Source organism: Sinocyclocheilus grahami, unplaced genomic scaffold, assembly GCF_001515645.1.
Source record: "Sinocyclocheilus grahami isolate Dianchi unplaced genomic scaffold, SAMN03320097.WGS_v1.1 scaffold308.1, whole genome shotgun sequence".
Taxonomy (NCBI): Eukaryota; Metazoa; Chordata; class Actinopteri; order Cypriniformes; family Cyprinidae; genus Sinocyclocheilus; species Sinocyclocheilus grahami.
Window position 1 is genome coordinate 489,231 of NW_015505487.1, and position 26,272 is coordinate 515,502.

The 26,272-nt window shown below is 36.2% G+C and overlaps 2 protein-coding genes and 1 pseudogene across 4 annotated transcripts in view; 2 read left to right on the forward strand and 1 right to left on the reverse strand.

Moving 5' to 3' along the window:
- itprid2 (ITPR interacting domain containing 2) overlaps positions 1-5,376 on the reverse strand; it is a 49,159-nt gene extending 43,783 nt beyond the window's left edge. For 2 of the 3 annotated variants that reach the window (XM_016293867.1, XM_016293865.1), the window contains exon 1: positions 5,247-5,371. The gene's annotated coding sequence lies outside the window, so the exon portion shown is untranslated. Of the gene's footprint in view, positions 1-5,246 lie in introns of all 3 variants that reach the window. The other variant, XM_016293868.1, reaches the window with a different exon arrangement.
- Positions 5,377-9,054: 3,678 nt separating this feature from the next.
- On the forward strand, positions 9,055-12,099 carry neurod1 (neuronal differentiation 1). Its single transcript, XM_016293869.1, has 2 exons — positions 9,055-9,357; positions 10,225-12,099. Exon 2 carries the CDS (start codon positions 10,234-10,236, stop codon positions 11,281-11,283), a length of 1,050 nt encoding a protein of 349 aa, XP_016149355.1. The 5' UTR covers positions 9,055-9,357; positions 10,225-10,233; the 3' UTR covers positions 11,284-12,099.
- A 153-nt stretch (positions 12,100-12,252) lies between these two features.
- Positions 12,253-26,272, forward strand: part of LOC107601608 (ceramide kinase-like protein) — a 59,896-nt pseudogene continuing 45,876 nt past the window's right edge.

The following is a 26,272-nucleotide window of genomic DNA, read 5'->3' on the forward strand; positions in this document are numbered from 1 at the left end:
CGAGGATTGGGGGGAGGGTGGGGGGGGGGGGGGGGGGGGAGGGTAAATGTCAAAGCTTAAAATGTCATTATAAAACTTTGAAAAATTCTGATTCGATGAGTCGTTTTTAACGTCACTGGAAACTGTAGATAAACCCACTTGCGAATATTAAGTTGTTTGGCGACTATAAACGGTCTACAGTTAGGCTAATAAACTATATTACTTGGCACTTTTATAATTAATAAACGTAACTCTTGTTTCTTATTCACATTAATGGGAAAGTTTACACATGAATGAAATTCTGTCATCAGAACTGTCCAAACAACACTGAGCTCCATTGATTTCCATTGTATATGGACAATAAAAAAAATGTGTTCCAAACATTCTGTATTTACTAGGCCTGTCACGATAACAACTTTTTGTTGTGCGATATATTGCCCCAGAAATAATTGCGATAAGCGATATTATTGGCATTTTAAAGACCATTTTATGCCACTGAATATATAATCATAATGTAACAGCATAATAATGCAAGAAGGCCTACACACTTCCAAATGACAACAGACTTTTCATTTTTAAGAGTATTTAGATCATCAAAATATTAGATAGCTTAAAAAAAACGGAATAAATATTAAATAAACAAAAAAGAAAAATGCACAAAGAACTTGTATGGAGATTTTTCCATCTACAGATTTTTCCCTGACCTTTTCTCTGTAAATTGAGGTTGCACACTATTGCTGAAAAACACAATCACTACTTAGCAGTCAGATGTCTGTATGCACAAAGGCACAGACCCCTAAACAAGACCATATCTGCAGATGAAACTTTTTTTGTAGAAGCATTTTTTAAATTTGAACTAGCACCAACTACACCACTTTATGTACAAGAAGCTGCAAAAGACACAGGCACAACTGGAATGTACAAAACATGGTGACATTAATTTTTAAGTAAATATATTGGCCGATATATTGCATCACAAAAAATGATTGAGGTCATGTACATATACTGCGCGATAAGTCAATATATTGATTATTGCGACAGGCCTAGTATTTACGTTTCAAAGAGAAAGGAAAGTAACACAGGTTTTGAATGGCATGAGGTTGAGTAAATAATGACAGAATTTTCACTTTGGGGTAAACTATCCTTTTAATGTAATCACATTTTATGAAAGCAATAAGCTTTACTCTGATTTTCCCACAGTAAAGGGGGTATAACATGCTCTGTTTTGCTTTAGAAAGTGCTAGCCTTGGGGCTAAAAGCTTTTGAGACCATGTAAACTAGTTCTCACTGTCCTAAAATGTCTCACCTGTCAGGATCACTGTCATCTAAATGTAGAAAACTGTGAGTGATGTGTCTTAGCCCTGAAGTCATATATACAGTAATATACTACTAAAAGTTGACATGACGTCTCTTATACTCACCAAGTCTGCATTTATTTGATCAAATGACACTGTGAAATATTATTTCAATTTAAAAATAACTATTTTCTGTTTTAATATATTTTAAAATGCTTGTTTTTTCCTGTGATGACGAAGCTGAATTTTCAGCATCATTACTCCAGTCTTCAGTGTCACATGATCCTTCAGAAATCATTCTAATATGCAGATTTGGTGCTTAAAAAACATTTTTGATTATCATTATTAATGTTGAAAACAGTTGTACAGCCTGATATTTTTGTGGAAACCATGATACATTTTTTCAGGATCTTTGATGAATAGAATGTTCAAAAGGAATATCATTTAGTTGAAATATAAATCTTTTATAACATTATAAATGTATTTACTCTCACTTTTGAGCAATGCATCCTTGCTTGCTGAATAAAGACACCATTTTTTTTTCTTTACGGAGTCTGCCCCGAAACATTTGTATGGTAGTCGATATACATTCAAATATGAATATCAAAATTAACCAAATATATTGACACACTCGTGGTTGTATACATTTTTAGCTTTCTAGAATGAGAATATCACTGCTTTTACATTTGACTAGCATTAACAAGTAGCAAATCATGACTCATGGCCTACTGGCCATTAAACAAAAACCTTGTCAAAACTTCAATTTCAATACATCCAAAAAGAAAAGTGTGCTTTTCTTGTAGTCTGTGCTTGTAGTCATACCATTTCATGGGGTTTATGGAGTATTTACTAAACCCTCATCTTACTAACAATTATTGAGCGAGTAATGTAAACTGTACAACACAACAGTGTCATTTCCCTCGTGTCTCTTTGAAGCCTTTCTCTTGAGGTCTGTTTCAGGTCCCTAGCTGAATTCATTTCCTGTGGATAAAGCCCCCCGATAGCATTCATATTAGCCCCACAGGACCTTTTCTGGTTTGTTTTTATGCATGGGGCAGAAAAACAAACCATTCTTCTCCTGCATTAAGCTATTTGTAAGATGCTTCGGTGAAGCAAAGCATGAGACAAAAATGCAATCAGAAACACATCAGAAAACTTTCGAACCTGCTTCAGTCTGTGTTGCTTTAATGTGAAAGACTTTCCTTCTTCATTATGTACCAATAACACAGCATCCGCAGTCGGCACATAACAACAGTTTTGCATGTCTAATATGGAAATATTACAGCTGATGGTTTAGACCACGGCTGTCCAAACTTGGTCCTGGATGGCCGGTGTCCTGCAGAGTTTAGGTCCAACCCTAATTAAACACACCTGAACCAGCTAATCAAGCTCTTACTAGGCATAGAAACTTCCAGTCAGGTGGGTTGAGGCAAGTTGGAGCTAACCTCTGCAGGACCCCGGCCCTCCAGGACCGAGTTTGGACAGCCCTGGCTTAGACAATTGTTCCTTGGATCTGAAACAGCAGGCATTAAGCCAAACTAATCGAGATGGCATCTAGACCTGGGAAGGAAATGCAATATGTAGTTGCAGTGACTGTTTCAAAGGCATCAATGGAAATGGTTCACTTTAATATAATCTAACTTTCCATTGTAAATAACAGTACTTTGCTAAGGACCACACCTTTTGTTTAGTTAGCGTGACACATTTTACACAAAAAGCAACTCGAGACCTGTTAACACAAAAACGCGGCTTACTTTTCTAACCACTAATGCTGATTTCTCTTGTTAAAGAGATAGTTCACGCAAATGGAAATTTTACTGATTGCAATGCAGCAAATTTGAATAACAAAAATCGCAAATGAGTTTTCAGAGCTCTTGCAGTCGATGACAGCTTAAACTTCAGTCTATTCCTATATTTGTAAATCTACAGTGGCGAGTAATTTTTGGGATGGTTTTGTTTTTGGATGAACTTTTCTTTTATGAACGTGTTTACACTGTCTCTCCCTGGGGCAGGAATGCAGTAAATCATGCGACAACATGGATTCACCCCTGATATCTCTGTAAATACACACCAGTATCTCTCATTTGCTCAAACACACTCTCTTTTACACACACACTCATATGTCAGCTGTGTTTACACCTGACCAATGTTATCTGAAGACACCCAGAAGACAGCACTCCTGCCTTTATGTTTGCATAGAACAGAGCTACCCTACTTTCAATATTCACATAAAACTTTGGAAAAGTCACGAACACGAGAGAGTGGAGTGAACTTTTAAGGAGATTTGAGAGCCACTAGACTAAATTAGAAATACCTGACAATGGTTATGGCTTGAGATCAGTAAAAAAATAGAAAAAAAAGTGGTTGTCAAACTGCTGTCAGTGAAGCATTTTAATGATTAGTAAATATAAACATATATACAGTAAATATTGTAATACTGTGAAATATCAATACAATTTAAAATAACATTTTAATATATTTTAAAATGTAATTTATTCATGTGATGACAAAGCTGAATTTGCATCATTACTCCAGTCTTCAGTGTCACATGATCCTTCAGAAATCATTCTAATATGCTGAGATTCTGCTAAAGAAACATTTCTTCTTATTATCAATGTTGAAAACAGTTGAGCTGTGTTATATTTTCATGAAAATCATAATACAGTTTCTTCAGGATTCTTTGATGAATAGCATTTACTTGAAAATAAATCAATCAAATTCTGTAACATTTTTAAAAAAATTTTACTGTCACTTTTGATTAATTAAATGCATCACTCGTAAATAAAAGTACCGACCTTAAACGTTTGAACAGTAGTTTACATAAATAAAATAACAAATTGATCGGAAGCACCAACATTTAATTAATCAAGTGATTAACTAATAACAATAAATAACTGATCCAAAATACTTAATAACATAACTGACAATAGGCCTACTTAATTAACATAACTGACAGTTATATGTCAGTCAGTGTAAAATGTTGGATCCAGCTTCCGGCAACACTGAATTGGTGAAAGGCTATTTCAAGATATATTGTACAAAGTTATTTTTACATTACATAAAACTGCATGTAACTGTTCTGAGGTAGTTTTCCCCAGATTTAAGATGTTAAGTGGTCTGCAATATTTGTTTTACTGTTCAGGTGGTCCACTTTAAGAACACGTTTGAGAATCACCAGTCTAAAAAATAAGCTTCTCTTAACAGCACAATGGATCAAATGAAATACATTTTCCAGAAAAAAAAAAAAAGATGTAATCTGGGATGGTCAACATAACGTAAACACAAGCATAAAGCCTACCACTTTAGGTGAGCTCTCTGGGTGGCCCTAAATGAGTACTGTCTTTATAGTCATCTAGCCTGATTCTTAATGGATCAAGAATGTAATAAGTGAGATACTAGAGTATCAACTTTGAAAAGCATGTCATTATCATTTCAATAAACATCACAAAAGCTCAAGCAAATCAAGATGATCTAATAAGGCTATGAACTCTACTTTTGGTCGCTTTCCAGACCTAAACAGGAGAATGAAGCAGGTGACACTGACATGACCCACAATCATAACCATGATCATCAGTGTCAACCAAAGGAGGCATTCAACCAAAAAATTAAGAAAAAAACTTCACTGTAACCTCATCCCATTAGTTGCACAACTGTTATCCCGAATCTAGAAGCCCAATTTATTACAGCGCAAACGTTCCCTTCACTTTGCTTTTCCAGAATATGAATACTAATACACTGTTTCAATCATACGCGCATGCAAAACAACTCCATTCGACTCAGTAAATAAACTTCTGAAACGCCACATTACGCATTAAACTAGCACGAGCACTTAAATATCTGTTTTTCAGTGCGCATCTGCGCGTAAAACAACCCCAATCCACAGGCTAATGCATAATAACGCGCAAGATTAAAAACAAACACTAGAGAAAGCGACTGTACCAGCACCTCAAATAGCAGAAAAACACATCTTACCATCTCAACAGGACATGATGATGACCGCGCGCTGATAGTTAGAAAGTATCTAGCGCACTGAATCATCTGGCAAAACTATTCCAAAACTTCAAGTACAATGCTTCCGCTTCCGGAAAAAAATAGTGAAAAGTAACAACATGGGCGAGACAGAGCCCAAAAATATGCCTGGCCTGAAACCTGCTGGAAGAAGATATGCAGTGCACCACTCCTACCTGATCCAAAACTGATTTCTCAATAACAGTCACACCTGGCATTTGCAATGTGAAATCTACGTGTAACACTGAAAATAAAGTGTTCTAAAATGTTAGTTTTTTTCCACTCAGACATTTCTAGTAAGTTTCACTTAAAAAAAAAGAGGCAAATAATACATTGCATTAAACGTTCATATATGCTAATAGGCTAATCTTTGTTTTAATTACAACATTACACTATGAATATCCAAGAATGAATGTAAGTACAAAATGCATTTTCAGATTATTATTTTTTTTAAGTCTCAGCTGTTTTGGTTATTGATCAACAAGATTCCTGTAAGCGTAAACAAAGTAAAGATGTCTTTATGAGAAAAACTAAACCTGTCATACAACTAACAGCAGGTGTCTGTGGATCAGCTCAAAAGGAAGTTACATCACTAAGCAAGGCAAGGAAGTGGTTAACCGACCAATCCATTTGTGATGAAGCACCTGTGATAGACGTCTAACCATGAGACTATGAAGCCACAATTGATCTTATTCACTAACCCTGCATGATGGTCAACGCATAAAATCTACAGCTGAAAAGGAGGCAGCTGATTTACAACACCACTCGAGCTGTTGTAAGTCAACAGAATAACACACCAAGCTGTGTTTCCAGAAGGGAAAATATTTTAAACAGACACATATTAAAACTTTTATAATGTAGTTGCTTCAGTCTATGTTAAGTGCTCCAGAATAATTCACAAGGAATGCTTAGCAAAAAATAAGACTGCTGAAATTTGCCTATAGTGATACCTGTTTGTTTCAGCAAAATTGAAGTAATTGCTAATTCGATTCAATTGTATTGCCAACATTTCTCAGTGGAATCTTAATTACTGTTCTTTTGCAAATAAAACAGATGGGAAGAGGTATTGTATTCATCTTATTACCCAGTGGATGGTTACAACTTGATTTATGGACCACTGTCAGTATTTCTGAAGCAATATATCTCAGAGGTGCACAACAATGGTTATCCCTTTGATATTATGAATCCTAAATGTTTCCAAATATGATACATGAGTAGAGCATATCTGCCCCCCCTAAAATACATAATACACTTCAGTATTTCATAAGCAGAATTTACAATGCTGGATAGGTTTCATCTTAAATGCAACGTAAAACACTACTCATGGAAATGGCAACATATGCTATAAAACTGCAGAACTGTATGAGTTTGCTAGAATTTTTGGACTGCTCAAATAACGCTGGTGACCTTTAAAATGTTTGCTTGTGAAGTACAAACACAGTATATTTAATAGTAAAACTGGTGTTCGAGATTATTGAGGTAGGGGAGGCCAGGATAGTCGTCACACAGGGACTAGACCTTATTTAATGAATTTAGTAAGGTTTTGAGTCAATAGTCAAATTTTGCAAATGTTTGTTTGCTCTAGCAGTGGACTCTTATGTTTCAAACACCTCTAAAACTCTTTTAAATTACAATCATTGTACCCTTCAAATGAAAATTTCAACATCAGCATATTTTTAACAGCTGTTGCATGAATAAAAGGTTGAACTGTATTCTCAGGACAAATGTATTTTATAAATATAAATATCTTTTATAGGAAATGTAATGCATAAATGATATAATATTATATCAGTAGGCCTATATTTCATAAATTTCAAATATTCTATCATTTAACCTTACATACAGACATTTTGAAAAAGACTGTAACAAATTATTTTTTCTAAGTTGTAAATAAAACAAATATAATTAGATTACATTTAACAAGAAAACACTATTACAGTCTAATTCAAATTTTCACATTTAATTCAATGTTGCTTGCCGTTTATCAGTGTAGTTTCTCAATTTAATCAGAAGATGGCGCTCGTGACCATGATTAGACTCTTCAGAATCGTAGCTCCGATCTCATACACATACACAGGGTTCCAGTGAAATGAATATTAAACGTAAAATGCGACTATAAGCATTTTAAATAACATTAATATGGTTACACTTTACTTGAAGGGGTGTGCATAAGACTGACATGACACCTTCATAATCATGACATGACACCTACATAATCTTGACAAGACATGTCATGAATATGAAGGGTTTTTATACATGTTTATGACAACTGTCATTAAGTGTCATTCGCACAGTTATGTAATTTTTAATGCAAAGATGACATTGTTTGAGATGTCTTTGTTATGGGCTATGGTTAGGGCTAAGGGCAGGGGTAGGGTTAGGTCAAATAATGTCATATTTGCATTAAAAATGACAACTGAGCGAATGACACTTAATGACAGTTGTCATAAACATGCATAAAACCTCCTTCATATTCATGACATGTGTCATGTCATGATTATGAAGGTGTCGTGTCAGTCTTATGCACACCTCTTCAAGTAAAGTGTTACCCATAATATATTTACAGTACACTTACGCTAAATGCAATAAGGTGAAAGCCAACGTTATACTGTTTCATCTTTGTACATAATCTGGAAATGTATTTCATAAATGCTTGCTAAATAAAACATTTAGGCCTGAACAAAATTATTTCTAATTCGTAGAACTCTGGTGCAAAAACATTTGTTTTTGTTAAACATGAATACAAATGTTTTAAATATATATATTTTTTTATATTTTATACACAAGCACTTTTAATTAATAACTTTAACATTAATAATCATTATTTCATTAGATAACACACATGCCACACAGATCACTAGTTCAAATAGGCTAGATGAGTATATTCGTTGCATGATCTACTTTATGTTTTTTATTAGGCTATATAACATTAATGACTTGTTAAAGGAAATTATTTTACCGGTGTTAGCCGTTTATTTTCTTGTTAAATGCGTGTGAATTCTGTTGTAGAGAGCAGCAGACCGCCTCGAGAGGCCGTACTGGCCCCATATGCAGCAGGTGGCCTTACCTGCAACCCAAACGAGCCCTTGAACTAAAGAAACACAGAATCCACAGAGCTGCACAGATGGGTCACAAGCCAAAACCAGAGCCTCTGCATGATTTATTGCTCCAAAATACCACAGAACTAATCAGCGGACAAACTAATTAATAGAAATCTGCATTTTTGCATAAGTAGGCCTAATTAGACCAACTCGCAATGAAATAAGAGATAGGGATTTATTCAGTCGGGAGAGCCATTCAAGCAGAGAGAGAGATTTGGTTTGGATCCACTCTTCCAGTCTGAGGAAAGGTCTGTTGGTTTAAGCAGAGGACATTAAAGGTCAAATACACTTACTAAACTTACAGGAAGCGTTAAAGAAAGCTTACAGGAAGCGACCTACATATGTATCACTTTGTATCAGTACTTACATTAAAAAAAAACTAATAGAAAAAACACAAAAGTTAGAATACAAGTTAGTTTTCACAAACAAAAGTCCCTATTTCCACTGATAATTAGTGACAAAACCTACTGAGTGATTACGAGCTAATTTATGGACACGCACGAAGGGTTGTCCGCATTAAGACAACGGGATGTAGCTAAAGAAAGAGCCGGTCGTGATTGAATGTGTCCCACGCTTGAAAGGGTTAATCCATCCTGCGGGTACAAACAGGTCCACGGAGTCTCTAACTGGCGACAGATGGCCACTTTCTTTCGGCCACAAAGGGACGGAATACGGAGCTCTGGCGAATACAAATGGAAGAGATCACGTGACGCTTGAGGCCGTTTTCCTGACGTAGTCGGCCATATGGCGCGTGCCGGGCGAAGGGGCGGGGCTAGATGCCAATCACGGGCGCAGGGTGGGACTGTAGAGGCAGCCACAGACAGACATCCACTCGCATCTTCCAGCATCAGCAGCACCGCTATATAACCAGAGCATCCCATCGGCGCAGCCACATTAGGCTTCAATCCGCAGGACTTCCCACACCACCACGAGGGGCATGAAACTGTCATAACAAGACATTCAACAAATCCTAGGTATGTCACGTTTCTTTCTTTAATAATACAGTCGGTATTTGACATACTGTATTTATGTTGAACTGACAAAAAGCTCGATATCATTCAGATCATTCTTAAGTTGCTGTTGTGATAAACTCAGATGAACAGACGTTTAATTTTGAACGGCATATATTTTGCATAACTGATCCACTATGATGAAGCATATACTTCGTAAAACCCACAAATCATTCTACTGAAAACGCAAATTAATTGTTACATTAAATAGTGAAGAAGTGCCAGCTTGCAATGACAAGTTAATTGCGCTTTTCAAATGATGAAAATTAAGTAAAAATGTGATGCTGTTAACATAATGAAAACATTTTTTGCAGGGCAAAAAAATATAAAAATCCTGTAAATGCACTAATTAATACTTTTTTTAAATTCTTAATGTCTAAACTTATGCTGTACGATACTTGCTTTTAAGAATACAATTCAAAACTAGTTATATCTTGCTGTTCATTCTCGTTAAGCAGGAAGGTAATACCAATTTACTGATGAGAATTCAGACTACATTCATACGAATTTATTTAAAATCTAACCAGAAATTAGATTTTGTTTCTGAATATCTATGGAATAAAAAGACCTATATATATTTCTTATTAAATTCCTTCATACTTCAAAATGAACAACAAGGACTCTATCTGATTAGGAAACACTGATGATGTTGCATAATAAAGCTGCATAAAGCAAGCCGCTATGATTCATCCACAGGTCATGTGTTGTTGCGTTTTCAATGTGCAGCGTAGTGCATTTCATTGTTTAAGGCTTGCATGGCTCTCATTTTAAAGATAATACAGAACAATGTGATTGAATGGATGTTTAAAGGCTTTATTTATCGCTTTGTAGAGTTCCAACATGACGAAATCTTACACCGAGGAAAGCATGATGCTGGAGTCTCAAACTAGCACGAACTGGACCGACAAGTGTCACAGCAGCTCCCAAGACGAGCGCGACGTGGAGAACACCAGCGTGCCCATGCACAAGGATATGGAGGACGACGACGAGGTGGGACTCAACCGACTCGAAGATGAGGATGACGAGGAGGAAGAGGAGGAGGAAGAAGACGGCGATGACACCAAGCCGAAAAGACGAGGACCCAAGAAGAAGAAGATGACCAAGGCGCGTCTGCAGAGGTTCAAACTAAGGCGCATGAAGGCGAACGCCCGGGAGAGGAGCCGCATGCACGGCCTCAACGACGCGCTCGAGAGCCTACGCAAAATTGTGCCGTGCTTCTCCAAAACGCAAAAGCTCTCCAAGATCGAAACGCTCCGACTGGCCAAGAACTACATTTGGGCGCTTTCGGAAATCCTGAGGTCGGGCAAAAGCCCGGATCTGATGTCTTTCGTGCAGGCCTTGTGCAAGGGCTTGTCCCAGCCCACGACCAATTTGGTCGCAGGATGCCTCCAACTGAACCCCAGAACTTTTCTCCCCGAGCAGAGCCAGGAGATGCCCTCTCATATGCAAACAGCAAGTGCTTCCTTTTCCGCTCTTCCCTACTCCTACCAGACGCCCGGTCTTCCCAGCCCTCCGTACGGTACAATGGACAGCTCTCACATCTTTCACGTCAAGCCGCACGCGTACGGGAGCGCACTGGAGCCGTTCTTTGACACCGCGCTCACAGACTGCACCAGTCCCTCGTTTGACGGACCCCTTAGCCCGCCTTTGAGCGTCAATGGGAACTTTTCCTTCAAACACGAGCATTCGTCGGAATTCGAGAAGAACTACGCCTTTACCATGCACTATCAGGCGGCGGGCTTGGCCGGCGCGCAGGGACACGCGTCTCTTTACGCGGGCTCTACGCAGCGCTGTGATATACCGATGGAGAACATTATGTCGTACGACGGGCATTCGCATCACGAGCGGGTCATGAACGCCCAGCTGAACGCGATATTTCACGACTCGTGATTCTAACAGACACTTGTGATACTGCTCGTCACGGTATTCTGTTGTGGCTGATGCAAAAAGAGCAACATTATATGCTTAATCTTATGTACTTATTTATTGTTGTTACTGCCTTTAGGAGAAAAGACAATTCGTTTATTCTCGTTCACCTTATGTATTGTATTCTATAGCGCTTCTACGTTGCGGTCACACACACAGGTGGGAACAGGCGTGACCTTCTTCAGAATGTGTTAATTATCCATGCTACAAAATCACAAGCAATAATTTGGAATCTATGCAATTTTTAATCCAATACTGGGCCAATTATAGAAATTAATAGAGATTGATATATTTTTCAACCTATTACATTTTACTACTTATCTATCCCATACTGAATTATTTTGTTGTGATTTTGTATAGAACTGTTAATTTTGACAAAGTCAAATCCCTGCATCATTCCATGCAACCCCTCATGTTAATGTTTTATAAAACTGCTTTATCTCTTGTTTATATATAACTGTACTCAATCTAGTAATAACCAGCAGGCAAGTGCTTCAAAATCTGTAATGTTGCCTTAGCAATGAATTACTGTAAAATCATGCAGAGTTGCACAAGTCCCATTCTCTGAATCCCCTCTAATTTTACGTTCAATCAGTGATCCTTTGTGGAATTTCGAATTGCTTGAGTGCTGGGGGGAAAAAAATCGGTGTTAGAGTCTCAGTGTTGTACATTAAAGCTTGACTATCACCTTTTAAATTCACCCTGTGTAAAAGCTGATCGAGAGGCCTGTCTTTCTAAGATGGAAAATAAATAATGGACTGAATTAGTCTGCTCAAACTATTCGGTTATTCTCGACTTGAAGTTTTATTGGTTGTGAAGAAGGAACAAACAATGAAGATGCAACCAAAAAGAGGTTGATTTCAAAGTGATTCTAGTTTTGAGACTGTTGTATGTGTGTATCAGTTCATGATGGAGGTTTACGGCGACTAAATGAATACACAAAGACGAGTTTGCCCCGCCAACATTCGCATGATGTTTGAATCCCCGTGTAAATCGATACATGCCCTGGACGCGTGGTCGGAGAATCAGGAAGAGTTGCGCGAGACGCAGCCGGTGTCTCCTCGCGGCACGAGTAAGCGAGTCAAGACAAAAAAGAAAAAGCCAAAACAACAGCAAAACGCGACACGCTCTGTCTCGGCCCCTCAATTATGCACAGATGACGCCGATAAGCAGTGAAAAGAAAATAAATATAGATACATTATAAGAGGAATCTTCCAAATCGGGAAGAAGAGCCACGACGTGGTTCTCACGGCAAACGCGGGTAACATGGACGCCCATTCAGCCCGAGACCCCTGCAGGTGAGGAGCGCTGCGCTCTGTTTGCCCCCATTTCCATTGTATGCTACCTCTGCTTACTCCCTGTGTGTCTGGCGCTCAAAGTCAAATAAGCAAACATTTATAGTGTTTGATTGACTCTGCTACTCCTCGTGTACAATGCACATGCAATCTCAGCATTGGAAAAGTGCTTGCACATGGACTCAACATAAGCAAAGACTGTAGCTTGTAAACTTGGTTTAAGGGGGTCCTATTATGCTCTTTTACAAAGTCTTGATTTAGTTTTGGGGGTGCACTAGAACAGGCTCTCATACTAGGTTGTTCGAAAAAACACATTATTTTTCACATATTTTACATTATTACAACACCTCTCTCCCCGGTCGAATAGTTCCTGTCACTGTTGCCAACTCATTTTCAGGGGAAGTTGCTAAAGGAAGGTCGATTTGTTGCTAAAAGTTGCTAAATGATGTTGAGATGTCATTGCGCGTTGACGTCGTTATGTAATCACGTCGCAAAATTGTGTCACTACATCAAATCTCAGTGCCAAATATACAAAATACAACAAAATATATTTGTATATGTTCATTTAGATTTGTTCGTAAACTAATATAAATGCATAATGCATAATATAATGGTAAAATGTAAATATTTTTTACATATTTTAACATTGAATTATTTTACACTTACACGGTTTTGAACGCTTGAAAAGTTTTTTTTATTAGCTAGTAAACTAGTAAAACTACACATTCTGAACAATTATAGTTTTAAGCAAGTATTAGTCAGTATGCTACACTCTAAAAAAAAAAATTTCACAGGTTTTCACCTGCATTTTAAATTACGCATTGTATTTTGTGTTTCGGGTTAAAGGGTTACAATGGATAACGGATAATATCCTGGAAAATTACTAGTAGCCTACCTTTTACAGTTTTCTAGGAATTTTTCTTCCAGTGCCTAACTGATCAACAATCACAGGTACAACAAGGTGTATCATAAATGAACAATTATTAAATTATTATTATTATCAAATTGAATCAACTTAATTCATGTGATGTGTGTACTGCTAGGCATCTTTGGTTTCCTCTTTCTGTGAAATTTAGATGGAAAATGTGTGCCTTTTATTCTTTGAGTTACTTATCAAAAGTTGCTAAAAGTAGCCAAATAAAATTTAAAAATAGCTAAATTTGTTGCTAGGTGCTTTTGGAAGAAAAAGTAGCTAGGGTAGTCTGAAAAGTTGCTAAATTTAGCCACAAAATTGCAAAGTTGGCAACACTGGTTCCTGTATCAAATGAAGGCCCGCCTTCTGAAATACGAAATGTGCTGTGATTGGTTAGCTGGGCCAGTGTGTGTTGTGATTGGCAGCACTCGGCACCTGGTCGGGAAATGTCACGCCCCTTACCATAGCTGCCTGCAAGCTTCAGTGTAAATATTGTGTCAATATCAAATCAATTTGAGCGCGATTTAATGATTGTAAGCACTCTAAGTTCGTCTGCCTTGGGAAAGCTAGCGTGTCTCTGACATAGTGATAACACTCGTTGCCTTCTCTAGTGCAGCTCAACCAGGTCTCGTACCATTGGTCGATATTTGTGATATCACAAATCCCGGAAAATATGCGTTGTAGTCCAAACGAGTCCTTCGTTGTAGTTTTTGAAAAGTGATTTCTGTTAAATAAAATATCTCCTTTCACGGTTTTGAACGCTTGAAAAGTTTTTTTTATTAGCTAGTAAACTAGTAAAACTACACATTCTGAACAATTATAGTTTTAAGCAAGTATTAGTCAGTATGCTACACTCTAAAAAAAAAAATTTCACAGGTTTTCACCTGCATTTTAAATTACGCATTGTATTTTGTGTTTCGGGTTAAAGGGTTACAATGGATAACGGATAATATCCTGGAAAATTACTAGTAGCCTACCTTTTACAGTTTTCTAGGAATTTTTCTTCCAGTGCCTAACTGATCAACAATCACAGGTACAACAAGGTGTATCATAAATGAACAATTATTAAATTATTATTATTATCAAATTGAATCAACTTAATTCATGTGATGTGTGTACTGCTAGGCATCTTTGGTTTCCTCTTTCTGTGAAATTTAGATGGAAAATGTGTGCCTTTTATTCTTTGAGTTACTTATCAAAAGTTGCTAAAAGTAGCCAAATAAAATTTAAAAATAGCTAAATTTGTTGCTAGGTGCTTTTGGAAGAAAAAGTAGCTAGGGTAGTCTGAAAAGTTGCTAAATTTAGCCACAAAATTGCAAAGTTGGCAACACTGGTTCCTGTATCAAATGAAGGCCCGCCTTCTGAAATACGAAATGTGCTGTGATTGGTTAGCTGGGCCAGTGTGTGTTGTGATTGGCAGCACTCGGCACCTGGTCGGGAAATGTCACGCCCCTTACCATAGCTGCCTGCAAGCTTCAGTGTAAATATTGTGTCAATATCAAATCAATTTGAGCGCGATTTAATGATTGTAAGCACTCTAAGTTCGTCTGCCTTGGGAAAGCTAGCGTGTCTCTGACATAGTGATAACACTCGTTGCCTTCTCTAGTGCAGCTCAACCAGGTCTCGTACCATTGGTCGATATTTGTGATATCACAAATCCCGGAAAATATGCGTTGTAGTCCAAACGAGTCCTTCGTTGTAGTTTTTGAAAAGTGATTTCTGTTAAATAAAATATCTCCTTTTGAAGTGGACTTTGAGCTTTGTAGCTTTGCAGATCTTTTTTATGCTCAAACAGCAACATTACAGACTAACTAAAGTTGAAAAAGTGAAAAAGCATAATAGGACCCCTTTAATGAAAGTTTTAGAATGTTAAAATGAATCATTTCATTTTCATTCAGTCTTTATTAATTTGGTTTTGCATATATTTCTGTCTTTTACGTGAATACAAAAAAGAGCAAAGTTCTTACTGTGATTTATTAAGACCGACTAAAAGACTGTAGAAGCTTGGTTTTATGGATGTTTCAGAATTAATAGTTTTTTAATTTAGAAATGATTCCTGATTTGATTGATCAGGAAACAAAACCAAATGGGGAAAATGAAACCATTTTGAAACACGCCCAGCAGTTTGAAGCTGAGGCATGTACTTCCTGTCTTTGGCTGTTGTTTTGCTCAGGCACTTCAAAGTGTGAGTGCTGCCGAGTGCAAGAGAGACTTTCAGTCAGCGTAAGCTTTATAGACAGTACTTTTCATCTGTGATCCAAGCTAATGTTATTAAGCCAGAGCTCTCATTACACAGAAAGCATTCATCTAATAACCCCCTATGGCCTTTACCAAATGTTCTCTTGAAAATGCCAAAAAAATGACAGCGAGATCCCGATATACTGGGGTTCTCTATTTGACGCTCATGTGCTTTTTTTCTACCGAGGGATAACAGATCAGAATATTGCCCCTGATCCCTCACTACAGATGACTGAGAGAGATTGAAGGACATTAACCAACACAATATCAAATTACATGATTACAATGTGGCATTTCAGTGCTTGTTTCTATGACAACACTATGTGTTGGATTTCAGTGATGATGTGATACCTCTGTTTACATCTCCCGTTGCTTAATTTCTGATTATGCATTTTATTTGCAATGTCACATGCTTTAGACCAACAAAACAGAAACTGTCAAATTAATTTCTTAACATTTAAACAGTTTGCCTATGTGTGCATATATGTGTATAAATGGGCTTTATATATATATATATATATATAGTAAATATAGTATTTGATATATTATCACAATTTAAAATAACTGTTCTCTACTTGAATATATTTTAGTAAAATGATTTTTTTATATATTCAAATGGAAAAAAGTAGTTTTAAATTGTAATAATATTTCACAATATTACAGATTTTTCTGTATTTATAATAAAATAAATGCAGCCTTGGTGAGCATAAGAGACTTCTTGGGAAAAAAATCATAATTATTTCAAACTTTTGATCAGTAGAATATATATTCTGTCATCATATATTACTATGATATTGTGACTTTCTTCCTTGAAACACAAAATAGATTTTTATTATCCTCTCTCTCTCTCTCTCTCTCTCTCTCTCACATATTTTGGTTATGCATATAGGCCTAACACATGATGCACACATAGGCCTACAAGTAACACAAAATCTCTAGACTTACACATCTGAAAGTTGCATATTCAGAAATATATGGATTCTTCGACCACAGCAGATTCCTAAACACCTGTTTGTCTCTATGAAGTGACATTATCCACAATGCTGTTGCTTCAGTGACAAAAGTTTGTCATTGAGGTCATTTGATCTAAGAAAAGTTTATATGTAGCTAATGAGAATCCCTGAAAGGATCACATATATTTAGAAATAAAAGACTTACATTTACATTTTATGCATTTGGCAGACACTACAAAAAAAAAAGAAAAAAAAAAGTTTTTGGTTTTGGGCGTTCATTTACACGATGACACTGTTAGGGGGACTGAAAACGACAAACTTTTGAAAAAGAGTGCAAGTTTTTGAAAGCGATACCGTTATTGTCTCTATGTAAACTATGAAAATGGTGAGGACATGCACATACATATTATGTGTTCAGTCTATAGGAGCGTAGTGTTTCTTTACAAAATGATATCGCCAACTACTGGCCTGGCATGCATAATACAGCATTTTTAGTTGTTTTTGTGGATCCGTGTGAATTAAACAATTCCCCTTGTTGCAACATTAAAAAGGTCCAAAAAGATCCCTTTAAAAGGCTTTTTACAGTAATAAAAATACACTTCTTTGTCTTTTATTTTCACAAAAAGTGTGCTGCTCCATCAATATTCAAAAATGTTTTTTCATTGTTGTAAACATTAGAACCAGAAATAAAAAAATTGCAGGCGGCCTTTAGCTCCATTGTATCCTACTGTAATAATTGCACAAGCAAAAGAGGGCTTCAACAATATAACAACCCAAAAAAGGAGGGAAAAGGGGGGTAATGTCAGTCCTGCCAGAAACTCATGTGTAACAGCTGTGTTGGTAATGGACTCCGGCTGACTGTTGTGACCACCTAAAGTAGGGCATCTGTCAGTCTTGTGGACAGTTAGCAAATGTCCAAGTAAATGATACTCAAAACTACCATCTGCATCATTACACTAAGAAGATAACCATATGACTTTAGGAGGATTTGATTTCATTCAATATCAGTGAAACTCTGATGTAGTTGTGCAGTTTTTCGCTTTTGGGTTTTCAAGGCATCCACCTACATTTTGAGTAACTTGAAATATATGCAAACATGTCAGAGGGGGGTTTAATATGGAAAATGCAGCAGCATCAAATATAAACATGCATAAATGAATGTAAGTCCACCTTTGCTGTCGTCTTTGAGACATTCATTAAAAAAGCCCTCCAAAATTGCTCTTAGAGAGCAGATTCCTGATTTGATTGATCAGGAAACAAAACCAAATGGGGAAAATGAAACCATTTTGAAACACGCCCAGCAGTTTGAAGCTGAGGCATGTACTTCCTGTCTTTGGCTGTTGTTTTGCACTGGCACTTCAAAGTGTGAGCACTGCCGAGTGCAAGAGAGACTTTCAGTCAGCGTAAGCTTTATAGACAGTACTTTTCATCTGTGATCCAAGCTAATGTTATTAAGCCAGAGCTCTCATTACACAGAAAGCATTCATCTAATAACCCCCTATGGCCTTTACCAAATGTTCTCTTGAAAATGCCAAAAAAATGACAGCGAGATCCCGATATACTGGGGTTCTCTATTTGACGCTCATGTGCTTTTTTTCTACCGAGGGATAACAGATCAGAATATTGCCCCTGATCCCTCACTACAGATGACTGAGAGAGATTGAAGGACATTAACCAACACAATATCAAATTACATGATTACAATGTGGCATTTCAGTGCTTGTTTCTATGACAACACTATGTGTTGGATTTCAGTGATGATGTGATACCTCTGTTTACATCTCCCGTTGCTTAATTTCTGATTATGCGTTTTATTTGCAATGTCACATGCTTTAGACCAACAAAACAGAAACTGTCAAATTAATTTCTTAACATTTAAACAGTTTGCCTATGTGTGCATATATGTGTATAAATGGGCTTTATATATATATATATATATATAGTAAATATAGTATTTGATATATTATCACAATTTAAAATAACTGTTCTCTACTTGAATATATTTTAGTAAAATGATTTTTTTATATATTCAAATGGAAAAAAGTAGTTTTAAATTGTAATAATATTTCACAATATTACAGATTTTTCTGTATTTATAATAAAATAAATGCAGCCTTGGTGAGCATAAGAGACTTCTTGGGAAAAAAATCATAATTATTTCAAACTTTTGATCAGTAGAATATATATTCTGTCATCATATATTACTATGATATTGTGACTTTCTTCCTTGAAACACAAAATAGATTTTTATTATCTTTCAGCATTATATTATCACAATTTAAAATAACTGTTCTCTACTTGAATATATTTTAGTAAAATGATTTTTTTATATATTCAAATGGAAAAAAGTAGTTTTAAATTGTAATAATATTTCACAATATTACTGATTTTTCTGTATTTATAATAAAATAAATGCAGCCTTGGTGAGCATAAGAGACTTCTTGGGAAAAAAAATCATAATTATTTCAAACTTTTGATCAGTAGAATATATATTCTGTCATCATATATTACTATGATATTGTGACTTTCTTCCTTGAAACACAAAATAGATTTTTATTATCTTTCAGCATTTTTAAGCCATATGATAGCTTTGTTTGATGAAAAACTGAAATGTAGTTGTTATTCACCTAAAATCTTGCCCTTTTACTCAAATATGGCGTCATTAGGTTTGTCCTTAAGTACTTTTGTGACACTTCTTTGTCTTTTGTCACAAGAAAATCATATGGGCTTGGAATGACACGAGGGTGAATAAATGATGACAGAAGTTTCATTTTTGGGTGAACTATCCCTTTAAGATGCCACTAGCCATGGAGCTGACAACAGGACAAACCATAAATAATATATTGGCTAGAGCTTCTTTTTTTAGAGGTCAGCACTTTTTTTAGAGGTTCTACTCTCTGTTTCAGAAATACCAATGAAAAATTCTCTCATTGCATCACCTACAGCTGATCCAGAGTAAACAACACGCCAGTTAGCTCACCTTTTAGAAATGAAAGTAGAGCCAGGTGAATTGGCCTCATATTCAGACACAATCACAGAAGCAGGCGGGAGACTGGAATTTGTTTGCCAAAGGGATCTGGGTTTGACTTTTTGAACCCTGAATTTGCTTAGCATTGGCCTTGGCTTTACTTCAGTTTGTCTACTGAATGTACAAACGCCGTGATTTGATCTGGGTGCCAGAGCAGTTCATGCCTCCAGTCCACGCAGTTCATTTTAGATCACTCTGGTGGGTTCACACCATGTGTGCGCTGATTTTACCTCTGGCTCTGTAGACATATAAAAACAAAGCTCCTGTGTCAGAGATTGCAAATGTATGCTTTTATTTATTTTTTAAATCATAAAACTGGATATAGAAGGCAACAGTTTAAGTAAATGATGAGTCGTGTTCCACCGCTCAAATATTTGCACTGAATTCTACTGTTTAAATGATGGCTCATGTCAGAAGATGAACCTATAGGAAAGAGAATCACGCATGAGATCGCTTCAGTATCTCTTTTTTTTTTCTCGTGAGAGGATTGAGATTATATGTAGTATTTTGTTTCTCAGATTTTTATACTGACAAAACACCCTTATAAGTGGACAGTTAGCAAATGTCCAAGTAAATGATACTCAAAACTACCATCTGCATCATTACACTAAGAAGATAACCATATGACTTTAGGAGGATTTGATTTCATTCAATATCAGTGAAACTCTGATGTAGTTGTGCAGTTTTTCGCTTTTGGGTTTTCAAGGCATCCACCTACATTTTGAGTAACTTGAAATATATGCAAACATGTCAGAGGGGGGTTTAATATGGAAAATGCAGCAGCATCAAATATAAACATGCATAAATGAATGTAAGTCCACCTTTGCTGTCGTCTTTGAGACATTCATTAAAAAAGCCCTCCAAAATTGCTCTTAGAGAGCAGATTCCTGATTTGATTGATCAGGAAACAAAACCAAATGGGGAAAATGAAACCATTTTGAAACACGCCCAGCAGTTTGAAGCTGAGGCATGTACTTCCTGTCTTTGGCTGTTGTTTTGCTCAGGCACTTCAAAGTGTGAGTGCTGCCGAGTGCAAGAGAGACTTTCAGTCAGCGTAAGCTTTATAGACAGTACTTTTCATCTGTGATCCAAGCTAATGTTATTAAGCCAGAGCTCTCATTACACAGAAAGCATTCATCTAATAACCCCCTATGGCCTTTACCAAATGTTCTCTTGAAAATGCCAAAAAAATGACAGCGAGATCCCGATATACTGGGGTTCTCTATTTGACGCTCATGTGCTTTTTTCTGCCGAGGGATAACAGATCAGAATATTGCCCCTGATCCCTCACTACAGATGACTGAGAGAGATTGAAGGACATTAACCAACACAATATCAAATTACATGATTACAATGTGGCATTTCAGTGCTTGTTTCTATGACAACACTATGTGTTGGATTTCAGTGATGATGTGATACCTCTGTTTACATCTCCCGTTGCTTAATTTCTGATTATGCGTTTTATTTGCAATGTCACATGCTTTAGACCAACAAAACAGAAACTGTCAAATTAATTTCTTAACATTTAAACAGTTTGCCTATGTGTGCATATATGTGTATAAATGGGCTTTATATATATATATATATATATAGTAAATATAGTATTTGATATATTATCACAATTTAAAATAACTGTTCTCTACTTGAATATATTTTAGTAAAATGATTTTTTTATATATTCAAATGGAAAAAAGTAGTTTTAAATTGTAATAATATTTCACAATATTACAGATTTTTCTGTATTTATAATAAAATAAATGCAGCCTTGGTGAGCATAAGAGACTTCTTGGGAAAAAAATCATAATTATTTCAAACTTTTGATCAGTAGAATATATATTCTGTCATCATATATTACTATGATATTGTGACTTTCTTCCTTGAAACACAAAATAGATTTTTATTATCTTTCAGCATTTTTAAGCCATATGATAGCTTTGTTTGATGAAAAACTGAAATGTAGTTGTTATTCACCTAAAATCTTGCCCTTTTACTCAAATATGGCGTCATTAGGTTTGTCCTTAAGTACTTTTGTGACACTTCTTTGTCTTTTGTCACAAGAAAATCATATGGGCTTGGAATGACACGAGGGTGAATAAATGATGACAGAAGTTTCATTTTTGGGTGAACTATCCCTTTAAGATGCCACTAGCCATGGAGCTGACAACAGGACAAACCATAAATAATATATTGGCTAGAGCTTCTTTTTTTAGAGGTCAGCACTTTTTTTAGAGGTTCTACTCTCTGTTTCAGAAATACCAATGAAAAATTCTCTCATTGCATCACCTACAGCTGATCCAGAGTAAACAACACGCCAGTTAGCTCACCTTTTAGAAATGAAAGTAGAGCCAGGTGAATTGGCCTCATATTCAGACACAATCACAGAAGCAGGCGGGAGACTGGAATTTGTTTGCCAAAGGGATCTGGGTTTGACTTTTTGAACCCTGAATTTGCTTAGCATTGGCCTTGGCTTTACTTCAGTTTGTCTACTGAATGTACAAACGCCGTGATTTGATCTGGGTGCCAGAGCAGTTCATGCCTCCAGTCCACGCAGTTCATTTTAGATCACTCTGGTGGGTTCACACCATGTGTGCGCTGATTTTACCTCTGGCTCTGTAGACATATAAAAACAAAGCTCCTGTGTCAGAGATTGCAAATGTATGCTTTTATTTATTTTTTAAATCATAAAACTGGATATAGAAGGCAACAGTTTAAGTAAATGATGAGTCGTGTTCCACCGCTCAAATATTTGCACTGAATTCTACTGTTTAAATGATGGCTCATGTCAGAAGATGAACCTATAGGAAAGAGAATCACGCATGAGATCGCTTCAGTATCTCTTTTTTTTTTTCTCGTGAGAGGATTGAGATTATATGTAGTATTTTGTTTCTCAGATTTTTATACTGACAAAACACCCTTATAATCTCACATGTCAGAGTTTTAGAAGTCTTAAAGTGAGAGTCGGCATGTAAAATCTGAGATTAATATGAACTCAGATATTATTTAATATTAAAGTCAGCAAAAAATGAAAGTTGCGATGATATTTTCTTCCTTATTGTGATGTACCTGCATATCAGAGTGAAATGGCTTCTTGAATAAGGAAGAAGGTTGGGACTTGATTTTGTCCAACTTTAATTGATTGGATCGTTGGATCATTGTCGTTTGCTATTACTTCAATATTTTTTTTCTACACCAAATTATCAGAACTATATCTCAACAGTTGTCTCTGTTGTGTCCTAAAGCAATTTTAGGAGAAACATCTGACAAAATTCAAACTGAGAACTCGATTAAGTCTTCTATTAAGAATATTTCTGAGCAATAATAATAAAAAAAAAGAATAGGGTTGGATTAAACTGCTATTTTTAAATCCATAATCAGATATGACCACTGCATGGGATTTTCCTTTCTACGACGAGAGAATCTAATTACTTTATAGAGTGTATCATGTATGCATGCTCACTTATCTCTGACAGGGAATAATACCTTAGATGAGAGATGCATAATGCCATTCTTCTTCTATATGTGTTTTAAAATAATTTTGTTTCAGATTAGATCCTAAAATGTTGACTTTAATTCTCAGCTTTTGTTTCATCGATCACTTTTAGGTGCTGAACTGAATGAGCATGTCATGCAAGCAAATGCTAGATGGTTTACCATACACAAGCTTTAAGTAAATGATGAGTCGTGTTCCACCGCTCAAATATTTGCACTGAATTCTACTGTTTAAATGATGGCTCATGTCAGAAGATGAACCTATAGGAAAGAGAATCACGCATGAGATCGCTTCAGTATCTCTTTTTTTTTTTCTCGTGAGAGGATTGAGATTATATGTAGTATTTTGTTTCTCAGATTTTTATACTGACAAAACACCCTTATAATCTCACATGTCAGAGTTTTAGAAGTCTTAAAGTGAGAGTCGGCATGTAAAATCTGAGATTAATATGAACTCAGATATTATTTAATATTAAAGTCAGCAAAAAATGAAAGTTGCGATGATATTTTCTTCCTTATTGTGATGTACCTGCATATCAGAGTGAAATGGCTTCTTGAATAAGGAAGAAGGTTGGGACTTGATTTTGTCCAACTTTAATTGATTGGATCGTTGGATCATTGTCGTTTGCTATTACTTCAATATTTTTTTTCTACACCAAATTATCAGAACTAGATCTCAACAGTTGTCTCTGTTGTGTCCTAAAGCAATTTTAGGAGAAACATCTGACAAAATTCAAACTGAGAACTCGATTAAGTCTTCTATTAAGAATATTTCTGAGCAATAATAATAAAAAAAAAAGAATAGGGTTGGATTAAACTGCTATTTTTAAATCCATAATCAGATATGACCACTGCATGGGATTTTCCTTTCTACGACGAGAGAATCTAATTACTTTATAGAGTGTATCATGTATGCATGCTCACTTATCTCTGACAGGGAATAATACCTTAGATGAGAGATGCACAATGCCATTCTTCTTCTATATGTGTTTTAAAATGATTTTGTTTCAGATTAGATCCTAAAATGTTGACTTTAATTCTCAGCTTTTGTTTCATCGATCACTTTTAGGTGCTGAACTGAATGAGCATGTCATGCAAGCAAATGCTAGATGGTTTACCATACACAAGCTGCGGTACTAGATCTTTAAAAATTACCTGTTTTTCCCAGAACTCTGAGGACTTTGGTTGACCATTGTGGTCAGCATGGAGCATCTGCCCTAGTGAAGCTCACTGGAACTGGACTGACTGGCTCAGCCTCAGATTTCTGAGGCTAATTGCACCACTGAGGTTATCTGATCCCATTTCACAGCACCGAGGGACAGAAGGGGGACATTTTTTAGTCCAGACACATTCTCCATCCTCCGCATGGAAAAATGCTGGGTGGAGACGAGATCGTTCAGTAGTGTCATATCAGTCAACGTCAGTTCTAAATAACGGTATACTCTTCAATAAACATCAATCAACAAACAAAAAACATGTTTTGCAACTTCAGATATGTTGATAAGTATTGTTAATTTAGCAATTTAGCCATATTAATGAAGTTATGACTGAGGTTATCTGATCCCATTTCACAGCACCGAGGGACAGAAGGGGGACATTTTTTAGTCCAGACATATTCTCCATCCTCTGCATGGAAAAATGCTGGGTGGAGACGAGATCGTTCAGTAGTGTCATATCAGTCAACGTCAGTTCTAAATAACGGTATACTCTTCAATAAACATCAATCAACAAACAAAAAACATGTTTTGCAACTTCAGATATGTTGATAAGTATTGTTAATTTAGCAATTTAGCCATATTAATGAAGTTATGTTGCACATTTAAGCTATCCAGTCTTACAGATCACATTTTCCCCCCTTTCATATCCACAAATTATTTTGGCCGGGAGCATAATGAAAATTAGGTGACTATAATTGTTTATTTCTAGAGCCTGTTTAAAAATAATGAGCAGAACATCATTAGCAACAATAATGAGTCATTATGCTGAGACATGCTCAGCTCTTCTACTAACACCTGAGACTCGGAGTTGGAGCCTCTGGTTACAGACCCAACAAGATAGACGTACATGCTTTCAAAACATCACAACAGCATAAGACTGAGCATAAGAGTTTTGCATTGTATGAAATACATCCCTTCATAAGCCTGCAGTGTGTTCACCAGAGCAAATTTCAAAAAGTCGTTCCAAATTTGTATGGCTTTCATTCTTTAGCAAAACACAAAAGAAGATAGTTTGAAGAATTCCAAACAACACTTGACCTTACTGACAAAGCAAAACAAAACCAAAAAATGTGGCTATAACGAAACAAAACAAACAAAAACAAACTGTGGCTAAACAAAACTAAATGTGGCTATAACAAAACAAAACAAAACCACAAAACACACACACACACAGGTTTGTTTTTATGGTTTATGGGGACTCTTCATAGGCGTAATGGTTTTTATACTGTACAGATTGTATATTCTATTGGCCTACACCAACCCTACCCCTAAACCTACCCCTTACAGGAAACTTTGTGCTATTTCAGATTTTCAAAAAAGCTCATTCTGAATTATTTATAAGCCTTTTGAATTACGGGGACACTGAAAATGTCCTCATAAATCACCTTCTCGTTGTAATACCCATGTCATACCCATGTTATTATACAAATTTGTGTCCTCATAAGCCACATAAACATGCACACACACACACACACACACACACACACACAGGTTTGTTTTTTGTGAATTGTGGGGACTCTCCATAGGCGTAATGGTTTTTATACTGTACAAACCGTATTTTCTATCGCCCTACACCAACCCTACACCTAAACCTACCCCTTACAGGAAACTTTGCGCATTTTTAGATTTTCAAAAACAAAACTCATTCTGAATGATTTATAAGCCTTTTGAAATATGGGGACACTCAAAATGTCTTTATAAATCACCTTCTCGTTGTAATACCTATGTCATACCCATGTCATTATACAAATTTGTGTCCTCATAAATCACAAAAACGCACACACACACACACACACACACACACACACACACACACACAC

Excerpts from the sequence above, each read along its gene's own strand:
- neurod1 (XM_016293869.1), top strand. The coding sequence starts at position 10,234 with ATGACGAAATCTTACACCGAGGAAAGCATGATGCTGGAGTCTCAAACT.